The sequence below is a fragment of the Natrix helvetica genome, assembly GCF_964273705.1.
Source record: "Natrix helvetica genome assembly, chromosome: 9".
Taxonomy (NCBI): Eukaryota; Metazoa; Chordata; class Lepidosauria; order Squamata; family Natricidae; genus Natrix; species Natrix helvetica.
In genome coordinates this window covers 19,403,452-19,428,006 of record NC_138560.1, presented here as the reverse complement: position 1 = coordinate 19,428,006, position 24,555 = coordinate 19,403,452, and the positions used below count along the sequence as shown (strand labels likewise).

Sequence of the window (24,555 nt, the reverse complement as noted above, 5' to 3'; positions counted from 1 at the left end):
AAGTTAGCTTTAGTAAAAACCTTCTGTGCAACCTTAGCTCAAAGTTGTCTACTTGACAGTAGGTCTACAGGAGTTCCTGCAGTATCTTTCCGGAGTCAAGGATGGAACCTGAGGTCTTTTCCATAAAAGTTGTATCTGTGGCCTGGCCTTTCTAGACTCTAACATTACCTTTTTTTTGTAGGTGCTGGGTCTTCCTCTTCCCCTGACCCACAGAGAGCAGGATGAGTGGCCTACTTGCCCGGTGATGACACCATGAAGAGCTACCATGGGGACCGCAACCAGTCACGGGAACATCCTTGCCACTGCATCCCGGAGGCCTGTGACCAGCCAATGGAATACATCCACCATAGCCAGGAATCTCGCCAGCCATACCTCCTCAGTCCCAGTGAGCCTTATTCCTTGGACCACTACTGCTCGTCCCGGAGCTCTGCTGACCCTCCCCTCAGCCTAACTGAACCCCTTTCCGCTGCCAGCAGTAGCAGCACCTTTCCTAGAATGCACCACACACCTCAACAGTACGACTCCTGTGACGAGTGCATGGCGGCCGCCCATCCTTCCGGCAAGATCAACCGGCTGCCCCCCACTCTCCTGGACCAGTTTGAGAAGCAGCTGCCTCTTCACCACGACGGCTTCCACACCCTACAGTACCAGCGGGCCAGCAGCACAGAGCAGCCACGCAGCGAGAGTCCCAGCCGCATCCGGCACCTCGTCCATTCCGTCCAGAAGCTCTTCGCCAAGTCCCATTCCCTGGAAGCCCCCTCCAAGCGGGAGTACAACGGCACCAAGATGGAAGGGCGGGGCAGCGAGGGAGGGTACCACCACCACCACCCTCACCACCACCGCCAGTCGCGGCACGGCAAGCGTAGCAAAAGCAAAGACCGCAAGATGGATTCCTTGTCGTCTTCTTCCCGCCATCGGAACAAGATGATGGGCTGGTGGAGCTCCGACGATAACCTGGACAGTGATAGCAGCTACATGGTGTCCGGAAGACAACACGCTGTTGACCAGAGCACCCAGTACTGTGTGGACACCCCTGAAAGTGCCTTCCGAGACTTGACCTTGAAGAGTCTCAAAAGTGGAGGTGGAGAGGGCAAGTGTTTAGCCTGTGCAGGAATGTCCATGTCCTTGGATGGCCAGACTCTCAAGAGGAGTTCTTGGCATACGATGACAGTCAGCCAAGCACGTGAGGCTTATTCCAGCTCAGGAGGAGGTCCAGAAAAACCCTTGATGCTTCAAGAGGCAAAGGCCAAGGATCGGTCCTATCATTATCTTCAGGTAAGGAGGTGGGTAGACTGTTCAGGGTGTCCATCTTATACCTTCGATTCTAATTTGACGGGTTATTCAGATATCGCTAGTCCTTGACTTTCAACCAGTCGCTTAGCAATCTTTGGAGTTATGACAGATCCCCAAAGGTATTTATGACCGACCCGGTCCAAAGTTCTGCCCCTCCTCCACAATCACAACTTACAACTGTAATGCGCAGGCTCCATAATGGTGGCACGCAAAGGTGGGTTGCTGCTGGCATTACTGCCGGTTCGGCGTGCAAAAATGTTTGCATGCGCACTCCGCGCGCGTGCACATTTGCAACGGAAAAGGTTTGCGCATGCGCAAAACGTTGGAAAAGGAGGGGAATTACATTTCTGCGGTGAAAATTGTTCTGTGCATGTGCAGAACCGAAAATCAAGATGGCAGCACCATAAGACAGGGGTGTCCAAACTTGGGAACTTTAAGACTTGTGGACTTCAACTCCCAGAATTCCCCAGCCAGCTGGCTGGGGAATTCTGGGAGTTGAAGTCCACAAGTCTTAAAGTTCCCAAGTTTGGACACCCCTGCCATAAGAGAACCGGTTCAGGGGCGTGGCAGTTCCAGTGACCTGGATCTGAGTCACTGCCGGTTCCAGTGACCCAGGCCGCCAAGTTACTACTAGTTTGGGTGAACCAGTCCGAACCGGTAGGAACCCACTTCTGGTCGTATGACAAGCACTACCTGTACATACTGTACTGAGCCTGATGGCCATCAGTTTCCTATGTCTACCTTTTACAATCTGTATTTGATTACAACTTCCAAATTTTAGTCAGTATGAACAGACCCATCTGGCTTATCCCCCAAATGGGAAATTGTGTTCTGTATCCTTGTTGCGTTCAGCTTTTTCACTGTGTGGTGACTAAGAGTCCTAAACCGAGCAGGAGATTGTGTTAGCTGAGTCCAAGACACCCTTCAATTCTTCACACTCCAGGGGAGTCTCCTGGGGGAGCAAGGAAAAGCCCAGGACAAAATAAGCATTGTGGGTCCTTGGTGCTCTCTGAGCTTGGTGCTTTTTTTTTTGCAGACATTTCATTACTGAACTAGGTAACATCATCAGTGCAAAATAAGCATTGTAATGTCTCGATGCAAACGCATCCCTTTCTGAATATGCCCCGGAGTGCTGCGCAAACATATATGAGATGCAGCTGACATCACAATATGACAACACTAATTTTGTCATTCTGATGAAGCCATCTGATTCTTGCAGATAATTCTGTGGTCCTGTCATTCAACAGCTCAGTCCTACGACACATTTTGCCAGCTCCAAAAGCCATAGCAATAGCACTTAAACTTATATACCACTTCACAGTGCTTTCCAACCCTCTCTAAGCGGTTTAAAGAGTCAGCCTCTTGCTCCCAACAATCTGAGTCCTCATTTTACCCACCTTGGAAGGATGGGAGGTCGAGTCAACCCTGAGTCTGGTGGGATTTGAACCACCAAACTTCAGGCATCTGGCAGTCAGCAGAAGTAGCCAGCAGTTACTGAGCTCTAACTACTACACCACCAAGGCTCATAAAATAAAATTAAAACCTAACAGATGCTTTCGCACAATACAGCCTCCCTGGCTAGTTTTAATCTTGCTTGGGTTTTGTTTTTTTTCAATGTAGCATGCTGATGAAAACCATTCTATTTGATTAATTTATGGTTCATCATCTAACCCTAGAAACTGACAGTGACGTGCAGTCAGGGGAGGCAGGGGAGGCAGAGCCTCACCGCTCTCATCATGAAAATAAAAAACAAAATACTCCGGGAAGCCGTGAAAGTGGCTGGGAGAGGCGCGCGGCTTGGTTTAGCCTCCCTGGACATCTCAGCAGCAGCCCCAACTGTGCTGATCTCGCCATTTTTTGCATCGGGCGAGCCCGGGATCCTTGCAAGGGGAATGGGAACACGTGTGCAGGCGGCTCCTCAATGCCAGCCTCAGATCAGTGCAGCCGCGGTCCCCTTCATGTTGGCTTAGGAAGGAGGGGAATGGGACCACATGTGCAGGGGAAGGGGATCGCGGCTGTGCTAATTTGAGGCTGTGCGCTGCTGAGGAGCCGCCTGCACACGTGGTCCCATTCCCCTTGCAAGGATCCCGGGCTCGCCCGATGCAAAAAATGCCTAGGTAACATCATCAGTGCTAGAAGGGGAGGAGAGGAGGAGAAAGGAGAAGTTTCTCTTCTCAGAAATGTCTTCTCAGTGGAGCTGCGGCAGCCTGTTTGTCCCTTTCTGACATTTCTGAGAAGAGAAACTTCTCCGTTTGGGCTGCGCCCATGCGATCGGAGCAACCACGCGGTTTGATGACGTCAGCAGCCTCACCAGTCATAAACCTCACCGCACTGGAAACTGAATAATAAGACCCTCAAAGCACCAGCCTAAAGATGGCAAGTGAGACCTCGCCAAAACATTGCCAAGACAATCTTATATATAACAATTTTGTTTGTCAGCCGCTGGGTGAGATCATCCGTGGTTTTGGGGTTGAGTACCACCTCTACGCTGATGATACTCAGCTGTACGTTTCAACCCCAAACCACCCCAGTGAGGCTGTCGAAGTGATGTCCCGGTGTTTGGAAGCCGTCGGGGTCTGGATGGGGGACAACAGACTCAAACTCAACCCCTCCAAGACTGAGTGGCTGTGGCTACCGGCACCTCGGTTCAGTCAGCTAATTCCAACGCTGGCCATAGGGGGCGAGCAGTTGCCCCCTGTGGAACGGGCGCGCAATTTGGGCGTCCTCCTAGATGCCCGGCTGTCAATGGATGATCATGTGGCAGCCGTGGCTAGGGGGGCGTTCCACCAGGTTCGCCTGGTGCGCCAATTGTGCCCCCTCCTGGACCGGGATGCCCTACGCACGGTCACTCATGCACCGGTGACGTCTCGCCTGGACTACTGTAACGCTCTCTACATGGGGCTTCCCTTGGGACGTGCCCGAAGACTGCAGCTAGTCCAGAACGCAGCCGCGCGGGCGGTCATGGGGAGTACCAGGTACTCCCATGTGACACCGCTCCTGCGTGAGCTGCACTGGCTGCCTGTGGTCTTTCGGGTGCGTTTCAAGGTTTTGACCACCATCTTTAAAGCGCTCCATGGCATAGGGCCCAGTTACCTGCGGGATCGCATCCTCCCACATACATCCCAGCGGCCAATTCGCTCTCACAGAGAGGGGCTTCTCCTGGTGCTGTCCGTTAGGCAATGCCAGCGGGCGACGCCAAGGAGTAGGGCCTTCTCTGTGATGGGTCCAACCCTCTGGAATGACCTCCCCCCCGACATTAGAACCACCACCGACTTCCGCTCCTTCCGGCAGAAACTAAAGACTCACCTGTTTCGACTGGCTGGCCTGGCATAATTTCAACGCCTATCTCCTAGCATTTATATTTTACTGGTTTTTAAGGGTATTATTCTATAGTCTTAATTTTATTGGGTATTGGGATCTTAATGTCTGTTTATTTTAATTATTTATTAGCAATACAGTCCTGCACATCTTTTACCCTCCTCTTATCCATCCATTCATTTTATATTTGTATATATGTATTCTCCATGTAGTAATTTTAATTGTTTTAATTTTGTTTTTTGACATGGACTGTACACCGCCCCGAGTCCCTTTCGGGAGAGGGGGCGTTCTATAAGCGCTAATAAATTGAAATTGAAATTGAATTGCTATAGTTTTGGGACTAAATTCCAGGATTCTGCTGAGCTGCTATTGTTAGCTCATTTGCTTTTAGATTGCTTTTTTTTAAATAATATTTACTTTTCAAAATTTTGTTTTTTAAAATATATGCTATATTTGTCCTTTTTTGTGTGTGGTTTTATCCGTTAGTCGTGTACCGCTCAGTCGCTTTTGATGGGATGGGCAGCTATATGAATTTGAATACCAACTGAATAAATATCAATATATGACATTTGAAATAAGACATTTCACCGGGTCAGTTTCAGCCCCAGGAGCTGCACTGGTATTCACACAACACCAATCTAGCGTATATATTTGTGCATGCAGCACACTTGGCTTGGGTAGTTTTAACTTTAGTCTGCTTTTTATGGCTTGGTGGGCAGCTGTGAGCCTAACCTCTTTTAATTTATGGTTCATGGCATTGTACAAGCCTTGAAAATCAGTCAGGAACTCCCTCTCTGAGAAAGATGGACAGATAATACAATACAATAAAACAATACAATACAATAGTAGAGTTGGAAGGGACCTTGGAGGCCTTCTAGTCCAACCCCCTGCCTAGGCAGGAAACCCTATACCGTTTCAGACAAATGGCTATCCAACATCTTCTTAAAGACTTCCAGTGTTGGGGCATTCACAACTTCTGGAGGCAAGCTGTTCCATTGATTAATTGTTCTAACTGTCAGGAAATTTCTCCTCAGTTCTAAGTTGCTTCTCTCCTTGATTAGTTTCCACCCTTGATTAGTTTCCAGATAAGAAATAGGAAACATAAACAAACAAACAAACAAACTGGCCGGTAGGGTGAACTCTGTTGCTGAGAAAGAGGCAGTGCTCAGGGACTGATTCCCTAATATCAACGACTAAGAAGCAGTGGTGAATTAAGGCTCATTGGTGCCCTAAGCACTGACAAATCCCTCATTTGTACATACTGTACCAATTGTCATTTTTTTTCTTTCTCAACTTTGTGGTGTCACTTTTGGGCCAGTGGTGGGATTCAAATAGTTTAACAACTGGTTCTCTGCCCTAATGACCAGCTGGGTAGGCATGGATCGGCGGGCATGTGACGGGGTGGCCATGGCCAATTCAACGTCAGTTTCTGTAAGCAGGACAATAATGATTAGGCTAGAAAGAACACCAGAATGTTTCCTTCCTACTTTCCTTACAGGATTAGCCCTGGAAAGTAGCAAAAAGCAAAAGGAGATTTCTTCCAACAACCGGCTCTCCGAACTGCTTCGAAAGTTAACAACCGGTTCACCCGAATAGATGCAAACTGGCTGAATCCCACCACTATTTTGGGCCTGTCTCCCCTGGTCCTTCTCTTCATTGCACTAGCCATGCTCAGTTTCAGTAACGGTTCTTCATATGTTTTAGTCTCCAGTCCCCTAATCATCCTGGTTGCTCTCCTCTGCTTTTTTTCTAGTGTGGTTTTTTCTAGTGTGGTGAGCAAAGCTAGATGCAGTACTCTAGGTGTGGTCTTACTAGGGCTTTATAGAGTGGTATTAGTACATCACTTAATCTTGATTGTATCCCTCTCTCTCTCTCTCTCTCTCCCTGTCTCTCCCCCCCTCTCCCTCTCACACAAACACAATGTCAGCCCTGCTTAGGCCCACACATGCTTAGTCTACGTAGTGATTAATACACCACTGCTGAGGAGAAATTTTGCACAACTGCCTATTGGCCCCTCCCAGATTCTGTTACGATGTTTTTAATGCCAAAATGCTGCATGGATTTCTCTGTGGAACATCATTTCTTCTGAGGTACGACTGGGCCCCGCGTCTTGTTGCTTTTCTGAAAAGACCTGGAGATGTGGTGTTGTCAGCAGGACTGGGGGAACACAAATGGAGATGGAGCCCATCAAGTGCTTGATTTGATTGTGTTACTGCCGCCATGGGGCTTGCGTTCTGTTAGGTTCTGAATTTTTAATATTGTAATCACCTGGGGTGAGCTGGGCAACCATATAAATGTGTTCGGTAATATCCCGTTTCCCTGAAAATAAGACCTCCCTGGATAATAAGGCCAATCGGGCTTTTGAGTGCATTATTTCGGGAGTCAAAAGAAAATAAGACCCTGTCTTATTTTCGGGAAAACACTGCAATGTTTTAAAACAATGGATGTGACTATGAGGTTACCAGTTCTAGTATGCATTTTGTCGACTTAATTCATAGTAGTTGTACTTGCAGTATGGAGGATGCCTAGTAAGGGTGGAAGAGACTTTTAACTAAAACATAGAACATAGAATCATGGGTCTGGAAGGGACCTCAGAGGTCTTCCAACCCTCTGCTCAAGGCAGGAGACCTCATGCCATCCCAGTCAAATGTTTGTCTGGTCTATTTATGAAAACCTTCAACGATGGAGTACCCACAACTCTGGGAGACAAGGTGTTCCATTAATTGTTCTCACTGTCAGTGAGACCCTGTCAATGAAACTCAACATTAAGAATCATGACATTCAGCCCTCTCAATTCCTGGCAAATAGATGGGGAAGAAATGGACATAGTGACAGGCTTTATTTTCCTGGGCTCCAAGATCACCACAGATGGGGACTGCAGCCAAGAAATTAAAAGATGCTTTTTCCTGGGGAGGAAAGCTATGGCAAATCTAGACAGCATACTAAAAAGCAGTGTCATCACCCTGCCCACAAAAGTGTGTATAGTCAGGGCTATGGTTTTCCCAGTTGCAATGGATGGCTGTGAAAGTTGGACCATAAGAAAGGCTGAGCGCCAAAGAATGGAGGCCTTTGAACTCTGGTGCTGGAGAAGACTCCTGCGAGTCCCTTGGACTGCAAGGCGATCCAACCAGTCAGTCCTAGAGGAGATCAACCCCGGCTGCTCTTTAGAAGGTCAGATCCTGAAGAGGAAACTCAAATACTTTGGCCACCTAATGAGAAGGAAGGAGTCACTGGAGAAGAGCCTCATGCTGGGAAAAATTGAGGGCCAAAGAAGAAGGGGACGGTAGAGAATGAGGTGGCTGGATGGAGTCACTGAAGCAGTAAGCATGAGCTTAAGTGGACTCCAGGGGATGGTAGAGGACAGGAAGGCCTGGAGGAACATTGTCCATGCGGTCACAATGGGTCAGGCACGACTTCACAACTAACAACAACAACACTATCAGAAAATTTCTTCTTACTTCTAGGTTGGACCTCTCTTTAACAAACTTCCACTCATTCTTACCAACCGTTCTTACCACGGGTCAATTCTTGGTCCATCTAATAAATTTGGAAGGTCTGGGGAGTGGATCTCTTTCTGCAGAGAATCTTTCCTGCTCTCCAGAATTTTCTTCTCTGTTTCTCTCCTTCCCCCTTACTTTTCCCATGATGTTTTATAGTTCTGCACATTGAGTTTGTTGGTGATTAAAGAAATGTCAGGGCCATAGTAACCTCTTCTCCAAAAAGGAAAAAAAAGAGGGAAAGCAGACAAAGGGAGCAAAATAAAGTCTTTTAAAAGACTGAAGATTTCTGGAGAGCTGGACACATCACTTCTCAAGATATTGAAGCTCTTCCAACTGCTAGTAGTGCCCGAACAAACAATTAGCAAGAGCTACTAGCTTGTATTGCAGAGAATGGCTTTTGCACAGGGCTAATCAATGGTATCCAAGTGCTAATGAGGGAGAAGAGAATAATAAGAGCAACCAGCAACTGTCTGGGAAAAGACAATGAAAACATCTTTCCCATGTCTGCTTTCTAAGGTCAAGGCTCAAACATGACCAAGACTTGTTCCTCTCTCTCAGCCCCAAAATAGCACTGGTGCAAAAGTATAGGTGTTAGACTAGGAGCAGAGGGGCCCAGGTTTTATTCCCTGCTCAGGGATGAGGATCATCAGATGACTTTGGACCAGTCCTTCCCTCTCAACCTAGCCTATCTCACAGACTTATTGTTTCTGGAGACAAATAGGAAGAGAGAATATTGTGCATCACTTTGAACTCCTGAATGGGACATAAATCTAACAGATCAAATGTCAACCAGAGCTCAAGATGGATTAGAATAAACAAGATGGGTATTGTGGACCAGCACTTATTCAGAGTGTCATGTTGGGGAAGGCCATTCTAGATCAGAGTTGAGGATATTTATGTACACCTATTGTCTAGAATTCCAAGTGGCCTACTTAGGATAATTTTGTAAGCTCTTCAAAGGTCTTCTGAAACTTTTCGGTCATCCCGTCCTGCCTCCTGGACTACCAGTTTACTTTGTTTTATATTTAAATCCAGTCAGCCCTCAATTTAATGGTACAATAGGGAAAGAGGTTCCATTAAAGCAAAATATCTGTTATTTCTAAATGAGAGTTTATGCATGTGTGTTTTAGATATATTACACCTGCATAAAATGGCAAATGTCGCGTATACTGACAGTACATGTATATTGATTGTATTTATTCAATTAATCTATTTTTCTTTTTGTTTGTCCAAACACAATTACATTCCTTCCTATGTTCACAAATTTGGGATTTTGGACCCACATCTGCTTATCTGCCAGATTCCAGCTAAATCTGTGTGTGTGTGTGTGTGTGTGTGTGTGTGTTCCAGCATAACTATGGAATACCTTGAGCAATTTCAACCAAATCTGGTACACAGATGAAATATTGTGGGGGTAAGACACTCCTAAAACCCCTCGGTGTGTGTGTTCTGTTAAGATACTGCCTGTTGTGCCTTAAAATGGCTTCTACTGTACTGTCGTAAAATGGCTTATACTGTGCAGCGCAGTGGAGCTGCCATGGTAATGGCTTTAGAGTATTCCACAAGGGGGCTCCCTCTGGTAAGGGGTAAATCCAACATTAGAAATTACATTTGGTTCTGACATTCCCCCCCCCCCCCATAAATAAATTCCCAGGCTAATGTCAGTATGAAGCTGGAATAGGTTCAGAGGGACATAAGATCTTCTCAGTGTGAAATCTGTTTCACCCACTAGATCCACGACACGTATTCCAACCTATCTTCTTGAGCTTATATTTCTCCAATCCCTCTTCCCCAGTCTGGTTGTATGATGAATCTTTTGGACAGTGCTGGCTTCTGTGCACTTCTGAGTGTAATCACTTTTAATTATGAGATGCTGCTAGGAGAAAAGAAATGGAACTTAGAGAAGCAGTTAAAGACAAGCACAGAAATTTTGATGGCAATTCTGTTCAGTTCTGTTTTGAAACTGGCAAGAGAACAGGCAAAATTTCCTTCTCCATTGTTGTTTGTTATTCAGTTGCTAAGTCATTTCCAACTATTTATGCCCCCATGGAGTACAGCACACCTGGCCCTCCTATCCTCCATTGTCTCCTAGAATTTGCCCAACTTCATGATCATTGAGTTGATAAAACTATCTAAATCATCTCATCCACTGCCTTCCCCATCTCCATCTTTCCCAACATCGGGGTCTTTTCCAATGAGTCTTCTACTCCTATTTAGTGGCCAAAGTATTTCAGCTTCAGCCTCGGAATCTGTCCCTCCATAGAAGGGTCAGATTAGAGTTCTTCTCCATATTTCCCCAAAATGGGCAAGAATTCTTTTTCCACGTTGTTAAAAATAAAATAAAAAATCCCATGGAATGGACTAAAGCTATTCTGACTCAAAGCATGTCTCGGAAAACACAACTTTAAAAACACAGCAGCAACTGCAGCCTTATCGGTTGCCAAGACACACACACACAAAAAGTGGCCTTTGGTGAATTTTCTATTTCTCCCCTAGCTACAAAGTTTGCATCACATGTTCGCATTCTGCACCCAGCAGAGGTGGTACCGTTTGTGATGTGAGCCTACACCGCTGCAAAAGGCCAGAAGTACCGCCATTCTCATACTGATCTTCCCTTGATCGCAGCAGCTCCTTCGTTTTGAACTGTGTGAAACCGAGTCAAAGTATTCCAACTACAAGGTACTCGGTTTCAGCTTTGCAACAATGCTAAAAGGGACAACAGGGAAACTAACTAATTTGGAAATAATCAAGGAGAGAAGCTACCTAGAGCTAAGGAAAAAAATTCCTAACGGTGTATAGGAAGTAAACACCCACTCCTCGCCTAGGATAATGAGATATTTTAGGAAATATTAAAGGGGCAGAATATTTCCCCTAAAAGGGAGGCAGAAACTCCCCCACCCCGCTTTGTCAATGGGCCATTAAGGCCTAAGCCAATCTATTCTACATAACAAAGATCTACCACCTTCAACCAGAACCATAATACCCTGTTTTCCCTGAAAATAAGACCTCCCCAGATAATAAGCCCAATTGGGGGTTTTGAGTACATTTTGAGCATTAAAATAAGCCCTACCCCCAAAATAAGTCCTCTCTGAAAATATTGCGACACAGCAGCAGCCATGACGTGACCACGTTCGCCGCCTCCTGCACCTCAAAAATAATAAGACCTCCCTGAAAATAAGGCCAAGTGCTTATTTCATCGGTCAAAAGAAAATAAGACCCTGTCTTATTTTCAGGGGAAAACATGGTAGGAATTGCCCAAAGCCCTTTCATTACATCATCACCCAGCAAGAGTAAACCAAGCTTGGGACTCAGGACAGCCTACAGAGTTGCCCCTGCATGGCCCCATGGGAGTCTGACAACCAATCAGAATACAAGCTCAAATTCAAACCCCAACAGAGGGCATAAAGCCCAGGCATTCTCAGCATCTCTTCCTTTTTTTGCCCAGGATCTCAAGCCTTGTGATCCTCTCCACCATTAAACCATCTTTCCAAACAGCCACCATAGTTTCCAGTGTTTTTCTTCCCACTTAGAACTGAATCCAGGTGGACGTTTCTTCCAACAGGTGAGAGCAATCAAGCAATGGAATGTCTTGCCATCAGAAGTTCTGGGTGCTTCATCACTGGAGGCTTTTAGAAAGAGACAGGACAACTATTTGTCTGAAATGGTATAGGGCAGGGGTGTCAAATTCAAGGCCCGCGGGCCAGATCTGGCCCACAGGGTGCTTAGACCTGGCCCAGGGGGCCACCCTAGAAACAGTGAAGGACTGGCCCATGGTGCCTCTGCCAGTGAAAACGAAGCTCTGGAGGACCACAGATGGTCCACAGATGGTTGCAGGAGGCCATCCCAGCCAGAAACGGAGCTCAGGAGCCCATTTTCAGTAGCAAAACACTCACCTCCGACACAGGTGACATCAAGCTGGTCATGCCCACCCAATCCCCTCATGGTCAAACACAACCCTGATGCGGCCTTCAATGAAATTCAGTTTGACACCCCTGGTAAAGGCTCTCCTGCTTGAGCGGAAGGGTTGAGCTAGAAGACACTTGAGATCCCTTTCATTATTCTACATTCCTTTAAGATGGAGGTTTCATTTCAGAACAGGAAATTATTTCTACCCTGTTTCCCCAAAAATAAGATTGGGTCTTATTTTCTTTGGACCCCTGAAATAAGTGCTTGGCCTTATATTTGGGGAGGTCTTTTTTTTTTGAGGTGCAGGAGGCGGTGAGGGTGGTCACCTCATGGCTGCTGGGCCCCTTAATCACGGCTCGTTGTTGGACTCACCAACTCCAATGGTTACAGCTCCGTGCCCCCCCCCCAAACCCACACCCCCAAGTATGGCGAGCCCTGGATTGGGACTTGACAAAGGGGCCCTCAGCCACGGCAGGACTGGGGATGGCAAGAGTGTGCAAGAAATACCTCCAGGCACCCAGAGAGATGGAACGAGAAGCAGCTGCCAATCAGCTCAGCTGATCCGCGAGTCGCGATTAAGGGGCCTAGGTCCCATAGCTGACCGGGGAAGGGAAGGGCTGCCTCCTGTGCTGGCCACGCCCCATCCCTTCACTAGGTCTTATTTTCAGGGGAAGTCTTATTTTAGCACAGGTGCTCAAAAGCATGATAGGTCTTATTTTTGAGATAGGTCTTATTTTCAGGGAAACAGGGTAGCTAAGACACTTTGGATCCCTTTCCTAAGCTATTAAATGTTTAACAGTAAGGAAAGGTGGAAGGGAAGGGAAGAAAAGAAGAAGAGGATGACCAACAGCATGGTGGGTGGACTCAGTTGATGATGGAAGGGGGCTGAAGGACGAGGTTAGAGACAGATCATCATGGAGAAAAATCTACCTGTGTGATCACTAGGAGTCAACAATGAGTTGTTGGCACATAATCAATCAATTCTGTTTAATAAATATTTCAGGGCAAATAATTAGGAATCACACGGTCTTCTTTTATAAAGCATCAAATAATCTTCCGTAACACATTTATATAAATATAGATCTTTCTCAAGAGGTTTTATAGACTGTAGGTAAGATAACATTCCCCAAATTACAAGATTTTCTGGGCAAAGAATTTTCTGTTACTTCCCAGAACTATGCTATGTAAGAAATACATCAAGAATGTATTACTTTAACACCCTGCATTTTATGGTTTGCAAACTCTGATTTCTGCTAAAATGATAGCACCCGGGGTGAGGAAATAGGATGCTTTCTGTCAAATCTGATGTCCGTTTCTTCTCTGAACCTTTTCTGCATTTTATCAATACAGGTTTTTTTTAACTCTTCTATGGTGACTGGGATGGGATGCGGTGGCTCAGTGGCTAAGACGCTGAGCATGTCGATCAGAAAGGTCGACAGTTCAGCAGTTCGAACCCCTGGTGCCGCATAACGGAGTGAGCTCCTGTTACTTGTACTGCCAACCTAGCAGTTCGAAAGGACGTAAAAAATACAAGTAGAAAAATAGGGATCACCTTTGGTGGGAAGGTAACAGCTTTCCGTGTGTCTTTGGCGTTTAGTCCTGCCGGTCACATGACCATGGAGAGCGCTGGCTCTTCGGCTTTGAAACGGAGATGAGCACCGCCCTCTAGAGTCAGGAATGGCTAACACACATGTGCAAGGGGAACCTTTACCTATGGTGACTGAGTGCCAAAGGACCAGCCCAAACCAGCATTGCTAACACTTTTCAACTTACAACTCTGTTTTTCTGGGATGGAAAGAAAGGTGGAATGATGTATCTTGATTTATCCACTTGAATGGAAATCAGAATGGATACTGGAATTAAAGTGTTCTTCATTGTTGGTCCCCATTGTGATTATCTGCTTCAGTCCTCAATCACCATAGAAGAGTTTGGGGAGAAATAGAAAATCTATCAAAGGCCATTTTTTTTTCATCTTGGCAACCTGTTCACTGCAGATTTATAAAATTATGCACTTAGCCAAGCATATTGTGTGTGTGTGTGTGTGTGTGTGTGTTTGTGAGAGTGTGTAATTTTAAATACAAAGTAAAAAATAAAAGAAAGAAAAAAAGAGTACAAAGGAATAGAAAGTGAAATAAAAAGTAAAAAAAGAGAAAACAAAGAATACGATAAAGAAATAGTAAAATGTTATATAAAGAACTGACCTCCCAAGTTCATTACAACAAATTAGAGAAATTTAACAACTCCAACTAGTTTGATGCAATGGACAACCTATTTCTACTTAACATCTCAACTGTCATGCTGTTGTCTCCTATCTGGTATTCCCCAGAAATGTGGGAACAACCAATCCCAGAATTTCTGCAAATTATAATCCCAAAACATCTCGAAATTTACTAGGCTAGAGAAAGTCTTCACAAAAACCTTTTCAAATAACTCAATAGAAACATTTACTTTCACAAGGACGGTAGGATTCTGGTTGTGAGGGTTGTTATCGTTAGTTGCAAAGTCGTGTCTGGCCCATCGCCACCCGATGGACAACATTCCTCCAGGCCTTCCTGTCCTTTACCATCATGCCTACTGCTTTGATGACTCCATCCAGCCACCTCCTTCTCTGCCGTTCCCTTCTTCTTTTGCCCTCCATCATTCCCAGCATGAGGTTCTTCTCCAGTGAGTCCTTCCTTCTCATTAGGTGGCCAAAGTATTTGAGTTTCCTCTGCAGGATCTGGCCTTCTAAAGAAAAGCCATGGTTGATCTCCTCTAGGATTGACTGGTTGGATCACCTTGCAGTCCAAGGGACTCACAGGAGATTGTGAGGGACAGAATGGAAAAATTGAAGTGGTTCAAAGACCTTCTTAGTTCACTGCAGATATCATTTTCAGATTAAACTTGACAAAGTTGTTTTAAAGATAAATTTAAAGACAAGTAAGCTTGCTTTAGCAATTAGAAGAAAAGCATCTCAGAAGTTCAATTAATAATGATTATACTGGATTTAGTTCTTTGACATTTTATTTCTTTTTCCATCTAACATTCTTTCTGTGTGGGTCTAATGAATGAATGTCCTCTGAAAATGTCCAGGATTTGGCAATTGTCTTGAATCAAAAATTGGATGGCTTTGTACCATACACTCTATTTAATTACTGCATTAACCCATTTCCTGGGTCAACATAATACAATGAACTTTAACCCAACCAAAGGGGCTAAACTCTTCCTCAGAAAAATTTAAGATGAACATTAGCCAAGTTTACCATGATGAGCAAAAACTGGGTCGTTATTTGACTTGCTTAAATAAATTTTGTGAACACAGCAGTAAGTTTCCCTCTCCTACACCTATCCATTTTTTTCATGATTTGTTGTCTCTTAATTAGTTTAATAGTCTTGGCCATAGGCCAAAACTGAACAAGATTAGAAATAAGGTAGGGAGGAGAAGAGAAACAATAATTAAAAATATTGATTGCTATTTCCTGAATGAGTAGTTACTGATTGGCTTCCATCTTTCTGCTGCAAAAGAATATGTTCTGTGAAAATTTGTGCTCAATAAATGACAAAAAATGTGCTGATAGACAGATAGAGGATAGATGGATGGATGGATAGCAGGGGTGGGTTCCTGCCTCTTCTAACCTCTTCTATAGAAGAGGTTCCACAAATCTACAGTGCCATTTAGAACAGGTTTCAGCTCCCTCCCCCAGCCCGTCCGTACATCATCAAGATGAAGAGTGAGAGGAGGAATTCTGGGAGTTGAAGTCCACAAGTCTTAAAGCTGTCAAGTTTGAACACCCCTGGGGTTTTTTTCTAAAGAGTTGGGCGTGCAAGGGTCTTGTAACTTGACAGCTTTCACAGACTTGCACACTTCAATGCCAGAGTTTCTGAGCCAACTTTTTGGTTGCTAAGCAAGAGCGTTGTTAAGTGAGTTTCACCACATTTTACAAGTTGGCCACGCCCACCCAGTCACATGGCTGGCAAGCCACTCCCACCCAGTCACATGGCCAGCAAGCCACTCCCACAAAGCAGGCCACACCTACATAAGAGGTTCTAAAAAAAATTGAAACCCACCATGGATGGATGGATGGATGGATGGATGGATGGATGGATGGATGGATGGATGGATTGTCACGATGTTAAAAAGTTTGCTAAGCCTGAACTGCCTAAATTGACACTCAAGAGTTAAACTAAGAAAGCTTTATTGCGCAGGTCATAAAACAAAAAAAGGGTTCTTATCTGAAAGTGATTTATTGCGCACGCGTTACACATTCCAAAATTCCTCTCTTCTTTGTTCGGCAGCCAACTTTGGCTAACGAAGCTTTTCATTATCAAAATGTAACCAATTAGTTATTTTCTGTTTTATTTTATTATTAAAGTTTGTTTATTAATTAGAATACTTTTAAAGACTTATTTTTCTCAATATCTCAAAAGATATGCAGAAGGGAATCAGCCACGGTTCATCGGTCTCTAACAGGGTGTTTTTTTCCCCTGACAACTTGGTAGCAGAGGTTTGGCTGACAACTTGGTAGCAGAGTTTTTGGCTTTTGATGATACCAGCTGAGATGACTACAATTTATGGCTGTATTTTCCCTTCATGCTATCTAAAGATAACCGACTAAGCCTAATTAGCAATGTCGGAGAAAAAGAAAAAAAAGAAAAAGAAAGATGGGGCGAGCACAGAAGGATCAGCTTCCTCTGACAAAGAGGCTCCCTCGGACACAGAGAAGCAAGATCAAAACGTGCTTCAGGAACAACAAATTCCTTCAGGTGCCGAGCCAAATATGGGAGAAGGAGCTACAGGACGCGACATCCACGAAACGAGGTCAGTGGTTCCTCCTTCTAAAATATCTCCAGGAGATTATGAATTTTTGGGGGCCAAGCCAAAACTTCCCACTCTGCCAGAGCCACTCCATTCCCAGACCCTCGCAGATTATCAAACGATTGATGAATGGCAACTGCCGGCAGAGTTAAAATCCTCCCACGCAGAAAGCAAAGTTTATGACATCTCCCCAGATGAGCAAGAAATGCAAAGCTATCTATATCAAATAGAACGTTTAGAAAAATATGTTAGGGAGGCGAGAGTGTGTTTTAACGAAATAAGGCGAAGTAGAAGAAGCTCCCCCACTCCCAAAATGTCTGAGGACGCCATCTTGTCTTCTTCAAAACAACAGCCTAAGACACACCCCACAGAGTTCACTGGTCAATTAGAACAAAGAGACATGTACACGTCACCGAGGTCACGTGGTCCCTTTGAGCCCATTGAACTTCAGCATACGTATAGAAAGGAGAGGCAGCCAAAAAGTGAAGCTGCACTGCCATCTGCTGGCGGAGAAAAATTATTACAGCAAAAGATTAAGCAATTGGACCAGATTTTCAGAGATATGTCTATGAGTCCTTTAGAAGCCAAAACTTTGTCTCCAGAGGTTAAGTCTTCAATACCCCCTGGCGGTGTGGAATTCTCCCTAGATGGAATAAGGCAAAGCCAAAGGCGAATTCGAGGAAGCCAATTTGATGTTGCCACGCAAAGGCCAATGATGCAACCCCAGCATCCCCTGGTTCAACAACCAGCTTTGCAACCAGAGCAACAAATTGTTCCTCAGCAGGTATTCACAGTCACCCCCTTGACTGGTGAGTCCAAATTAAAGGAGTCAGGAGAGAATTATAAAGCCTGGGTCAGTGAAATTGCGCTCTTGCTTCGAAGAGAAGGCACATATTCCATGGTTTTTGATCCTCCCCGTCAACCCTGGACACCTGCAATAAGAAACCTTGAAAACAGAGCTATCACGACTTTACTCATGTCAATGGAAATTGAGATCCAAGGTATCTTTCCACCTGATGCAACTGCCCAAGAAATATGGGCTATTTTGGAAGATTGCTACAGGCCCGTTTCAATTGAATCCTCATGTTTGCTCATGTCTGAGTTCCATGGTTCGAAGTTGAAACCTGGTGAACGAATTGGTGGACATTTGACCAAACTGAAAAGAATGAGAAGTGAATTGAGACAAAATGGCCATGTAATCGATGATATCCAAATGATTAGCATCATCATTAACTCATTGAATTATGAATGGAAAGATGCTGTTGCAAAGATTAACTACGTGCCTATTGCTCAACGCACAGTTAACCACGTTTGCAGACTTTTAGTGGAAGACGAAGCTATCAGGTTAGCTACCCCACATCTGCAACGGCCTCCAGCACCAAAGGCTCCAGCCAGACGTCCCTTCCGAGGAAGAGGCTACGCTCCAAGGATGCCAAAATGCTACACCTGCAACCGTGTGGGACATGACACCCGGGATTGTCCCCAACGAGTTCCAGCTCCCGCCACGTACCAGCCCAGAGGAACAGATTCCAGAGGCAGAGGTAGAGGCGGAAGACAAGGTCGTCGTGGTCCAAGGCGTGATCCACAAGCTCCGCTTGCAACACTGGCCATAACCAACGTTCCACAACCTGATCCAAAGTTCGACAGACGTCTTTTGTGGACTTTAGATAGTGGAGCAGCTGTGCACGTTACCCACAGAAGGGAACTTTTCACAGAGATGGGCGAACCAGAGCCCGAGTATCGAGAACTGTATTCCTTCACCAACCACACTTGCAAGGTTATGGGAAAAGGAACTGTTTACATTGAAGAGCTCGATACACACATCCCTGATGTTTATTACATACCTTCAGCAACCAGTAATTTGCTTAGTCAAAGTCACTTGTCTAGAGATTTAAAGTTCCAGGTTCACCACCTCGAAAAAGCAAGTTACTTAGTTAAAGATGGTGATATTGTTGCTGAAACTATGCTGATTGGTGGTGTTTATTACTTAAAGCCAAAGCCTAAAGGGCAAGCACAGGCAAGTATGCAAACTCCAAAAAGGCACAACGCAAACCCAGAGAGAGTTGTCCCAGAGAGAGAAAGCGTTACTGTGCCAAAGGCTCCTAAAGCCAACAAACAAAGAAAACAGAAACAGATTGCTCAAAGCAAGCCTGAGGGTCCTCATGAAACTGTTAATGTTGAGAATTCACTAACTGGTAAACCTTTGCATTCCAGGTGTATTCACAAGTGGCACAGAAGATTGGGGCATGCCAGTTTCCGTGTTCTTAGAAAGATGCCGGAGTTCGCAAAAGGTTTGGATCTAAAGGGGTGTAAGGTGTTTTTGGATTGTGCGGTTTGCAAAAAGGCTAAATCCAAGGCGGCTGCAATTCCCAAACACGCTACACGCCGGTCAACACGCATTTTTGATTTGGTACACACTGACATAGTGGGTCCTTTCCCACCAACACTTGGTGGCAGAAAGTATTTTTTAACAATTGTAGATAATCATTCTAGATATGGATTTGTATATCCTATGAGAGAGAAATCTGAGACCTTTCAGATCTTTAAAGACTTTGCAGCATTTGTTTCTACACAATACCAAGTTCGCATCGCCAGAATCCAGAGTGACCGTGGTGCAGAATTCATGTCTCAGCGTTTCCAGGACTGGATGCGTAAGAATGGAATTCTTCATCAGACATCTGCTCCATATACACCGGCTCATAACGGAGTCGTAGAAAGAAGACAAGGGGTTCTACAAACCATGATGCGTTGTCTTCTAGAAGATGCCAATCTCAGTAACGCATACTGGGGTGAAGCAATCAAATATGCAAATTACATTGTCAACCGTACTTGGAGCAGTGTAATCAATCAAACTCCTTTCTACATGCTGTATGGCTACAAGCCTAATCTCAAGAACCTCCATATTTTTGGTTCATATGCTATGGTGAACACTCCTATAACTCAAGGACCAAAGAGACTAAGATTTATGGGTATTGATGATAATTCAAAATGGTACAAATTCATTGATACTAAACATGTGATTGTCATTTCACAATCTGCTAATTTTGAGGAAGACATTGACTGGTCCAGGATCCATTCCAATGATCCTGAAGTTTATTTTCCTAGAGATGGTGTTCCAGATGCCACGCAGCCTGATGACAATTCGCAGGCAGATGTTCCTTCTACCAGTTCTTCACAACCTGATGTTCCGTCTTCTCAAGCCGCGGATGCTGATGCTAGCGACGAACGTGAGGACGAGGATGATGATGATGAAGAAGAAGAAGACTGGTCTGTTGTTCCTAGACGCTCCAAGAGGGCCACAAAAGGAATCCCTCCACAACGTTATTCATGGCAACTGACAAAATCACCAGTACCTTTGATTTGCAACGTTACTCTTCCTCCAGAGACATTCACACAAATCAAACAGCTTCCTGATTCAGAACAAGACAAATGGTATGATGCAATGCAGGATGAAATGGACAGTTTGAAGAAACTTAATGTATTCACACCTGCAAAACCTCCAGCAAATAAGAAAGTCATTGGCACCCGATGGGTCTACAGAATCAAGAAGAAACCAAATGGTGAGTCTTTATACAAAGCCAGACTTGTAGCTCAGGGTTTCGCTCAACGTTATCCTGAGGACTACACAAACACTTACTCACCAACAGTCAGAACTGAAAGTGTAAAAATTGCTTTAACCACTGCAACTATTCTTGGTTTAGAAGTTTTCCAATTTGATGTGGACACAGCTTATCTACATGCAGACCTAGATGAAGAGATCTACGTGAGAAGCCCTCCAGGATTCCGAAAGCAAGAAGGGGATACCTGGTTCCTGAACAAAAGTCTTTATGGTCTGAAACAGTCAGGTTTAATGTGGTATTTATGTCTTACTGACAAACTAAATTCAATGGGCTTTATTAAGTCCGAAACTGATGAATGCGTGTTCACAAAAAGATCTAACAATGCATATGAGATAATTCTTGTTTATGTTGATGATATTGTTTATATTGGTCCAAATAAGAAAATGAGTGAGATTTTTGCTAAAAGTTTGCAGAGATACTTCACACTAAAATCTTTAGGACACATTAGCACTTATTTAGGTGTTCAAATTGAAAAGACACAGAAGGGGTTTAGTCTTTCACAAGAGGAGAAAATTGACCACATTCTACATCATTGCAACATGAAAGATGCTAGCACAACAAAGACACCCATGCAAACAGATTTTCACAACTTAACACATGAACCAAGTCCTGAGTTCGAGGATCAAACACTTTATCGTTCAGTCATTGGTTCACTATTATACATTAGTAGTTGGACCAGACCTGACATCGCACTTAGTGTTAATCTTTTATCACGACACGTAGGTAAGGCAACACAATTTCATTGGTCATGCATTAAGAAGTTGTTGAAATACCTAAAACACACTAAGCACATGAAGTTATTGCTAGAACCAACACACACTGATCAACCAAAGTTGATTTGTTATGCCGACGCCGACTGGGCGAGCGACAAGAAGTCACGCAAAAGCACTTCTGGTTACATGATGTTCCTAAATGGTTGTCCTGTTTACTGGCAAGTGAGAAAACAGAGTTTTGTTTCATGTTCATCTACTGAAGCTGAATATGCTTGTGTTTCAGATGCTTGTAATTCTCTAACGTGGTTTGATGCTTTGATCACAGATATCTGGACACGTCCGATTCGACCAATCACTGTGATGGAAGATAATGTATCTGTTGTTTATATTTCTGAGTCACATTTTACAGGTTCTAGGTCCAGACACATTGACATTCGTTATCAAAACACAAAGCAATTAGTTAAGCAAGGTTTTGTTAAATTGCAATATGTTTCTACACATGATCAGATTGCAGACATGCTTAACAAACCACTTGCCGCAAATCAACACGAGTATCTGCGAAAGAAGATGTGCCTTAATTGATGATTTGATGAAGTCAGCCCAGACTAGCAAAAGAAGGGGTGTCACGATGTTAAAAAGTTTGCTAAGCCTGAACTGCCTAAATTGACACTCAAGAGTTAAACTAAGAAAGCTTTATTGCGCAGGTCATAAAACAAAAAAAGGGTTCTTATCTGAAAGTGATTTATTGCGCACGCGTTACACATTCCAAAATTCCTCTCTTCTTTGTTCGGCAGCCAACTTTGGCTAACGAAGCTTTTCATTATCAAAATGTAACCAATTAGTTATTTTCTGTTTTATTTTATTATTAAAGTTTGTTTATTAATTAGAATACTTTTAAAGACTTATTTTTCTCAATATCTCAAAAGATATGCAGAAGGGAATCAGCCACGGTTCATCGGTCTCTAACAGGGTGTTTTTTTCCCCTGACATGGATGATGATAGATGATAGATAGATAGATAGATAGATAGATAGATAGATAGATAGATGGATGGATGGATGGATGGATGGATGGATGGATGGATAGATAGATAGATAGATAGATAGATAGATAGATAGATAGATAGATGATAGATGGATGGATGGATGGATGGATGGATGGATGGATAGATAGATAGATAGATAGATAGATAGATAGATGATAGATAGATAGATAGATAGATAGATGATAGATAGATAGATAGATAGATAGATAGATAGATAGATAGATAGATAGATCATTCAAACTCAGGAACAGAGTAAGTTGCATTCACATGTATATGTTTTTGGATGCTATTTTCCCTGAAAATGTTTTTATGGAAGTGTAATGCTAATTTTGACACTGAGACATAGTTCCAATATCATCCCTTCATATGGTTCAGGCAGCTGCTATTTCAGGTGATGCACTTTTTCTTGAAAAATCAAATTTGAATCAAGTGATGTTCCCTTACATCAGTTTCCTATTCAGTAACTCCACCAGAATTTTCATGGGGTTGCCTTGGACAAGTGTTCAGATTGATTGGTCAGTTGGTTGGTTGGTTGGTTGGTCAGTCAGTCGGTCAGTCAGTCGGTCAGTCAATTTGTTGATTGTTTGGTTGGCTGATTGATTATGTGTTGTTAAGTCATGTTCATCTCCTGATAACCACATAGGTAGATTTTGTCTATGAAGATCTATCTCTAACCTGTTCTTTCAAGTTCCTAATGGTGCAATTATCATCAACATAACTAAGTCCATCCACTTTGCTACTGGTTGTTCTCTCCTTTTTCTTTCTGCCTTTCCAAGCACTAAAGCATTTTCAGAGAACTGGTTTACTTAAATTTGGACCTGGTCACTTGGGTCTTAAGTGAAAGCTCTTTGTTTGATGATACATCAGTTCAATTTCTATCCGTGGTATTATCTTCAACACCCAAGTTGAAAGTTGTCAATACTCTTCTGATGCTGCTTCTTTAAAGCCCAATAATTTTTCAGAAAGTGACCAAAATGAACATAACAACTCTATTGCTCTTAACTGTATCCTTTTTAAAGCGGGTTACTGCTCGTGTCAGCCTGTTGGATCCTGAGACCTGCCAAGGACAGGGTATTTTTAAAAAATGGGATTAAGGAGGTTGGTGGGATAAGGTATTGCTCACTGGAACCATTAGAATGGGTGTGGTGGCGTAGTGGTTAAAACACTGAGCTTCTTGACCTGAAGGTTAGCAGTTCAAGACCCAAGCACTGTATGATGGGATGAGCACCGGCAGTTTTTACAGTCAAAAAAGAGCTAAGCTCAAAGTGACAGTTAAAAGGTAGCATTTAGTGCATAGGTGGAAAAAATTTAATAGGTTATACAAAAGGAACAAAGAGCCTCAGTTCCTCTGTCCAACATTCCAACTGCACTTCATAAAGTCTGCTTTAATTACAGCCAAGGCCTCCCATACTACTTCCTTCTGATCCAACATACCATTGTTGTGGCCCGCCAATGGCCAGTGGATCTGGCAGCAGATTCAGACAGTGAGGAGGTTGGGGAGGAATCTGGGCCAGTCTTGGAGTCTGGGGAAGGCTCTGATGAGGGCTCTGTGTCGGAGGCAGAAAGGGGGCCAGGGCCATCTGACAGTTATCAGCTGCCTTCGGAGTCAGACATCAGTGAGGCAGAAGAACAGCTGCAGGCTGCACCCAGAGGGTCAACCTGGGAGTAAGGCCACAGGTGGATGGTGAATGGTCCCTCACATAGGTAATAAAACAGGAGCGAAAGTGGAGTGGAGTTTGCAGGAGACAATTATTTCGCTTAATTGGTTTGTGACTCTCCGAGACTCCTTGCCACATTTTGAAGAAATCAGCCTGGCATCTCTCCAAGCCAGATAAGGTCTGTGACTGTAAATCCTCCCTTGAAAGACTTTGCTGTCTGTGAATGAGAAGAATTCACAGGAAATTAATAAAAGGGGTTTTTGTCAGGACAAGGAGTTTGCTTCATGATTTGGGGAAGCCTAGGTCAGAACAACAATTTGCTCTTCCTGCACAGTCTCTTCTTCCTTTAGGTGCCACAGGATGATTGGGGAGGATACCCAACATCGGGGAAGGACGGCGAGATCCCATGTCGACGGATGCGGAGTGGCAGCTACATCAAGGCCATGGGAGATGATGACAGTGGGGACTCAGATACCAGCACCAAAGTGTCTCCCAAGGAGGTGGCCCGGCGCGAGGCGTACCGCCGTTCATCCAGCGTAGATCAGGCCAGAACCAAGTAAGAAGTTAGGAAGGATACAATATTTCCCGGTTACTATGGGCGGGGGGGATGCTTAAGAAAGGAGGAACATTGAACTGAGCTGGGGTCTATATATAAAGCATACTCTCTTAACCAAGAGCAAGAAGCCATAGGAAATCTGAGTGAGGTTT

At 44.2% G+C, this 24,555-nt stretch overlaps 1 protein-coding gene across 2 annotated transcripts in view; it reads left to right on the top strand.

Moving 5' to 3' along the window:
• Positions 1–252: 252 nt before the first annotated feature.
• Positions 253–24,555, top strand: part of DLGAP3 (DLG associated protein 3) — a gene marked incomplete at its 5' end in the record, with an annotated part of 57,337 nt that continues 33,034 nt past the window's right edge. For both annotated transcript variants that reach the window (XM_081961705.1, XM_081961704.1), the window contains 2 exons: positions 253–1,275; positions 24,198–24,403. In XM_081961705.1, coding sequence (XP_081817831.1) covers positions 253–1,275; positions 24,198–24,403 — 1,229 coding nt within the window. The remainder of the gene's footprint in view (positions 1,276–24,197; positions 24,404–24,555) is intronic.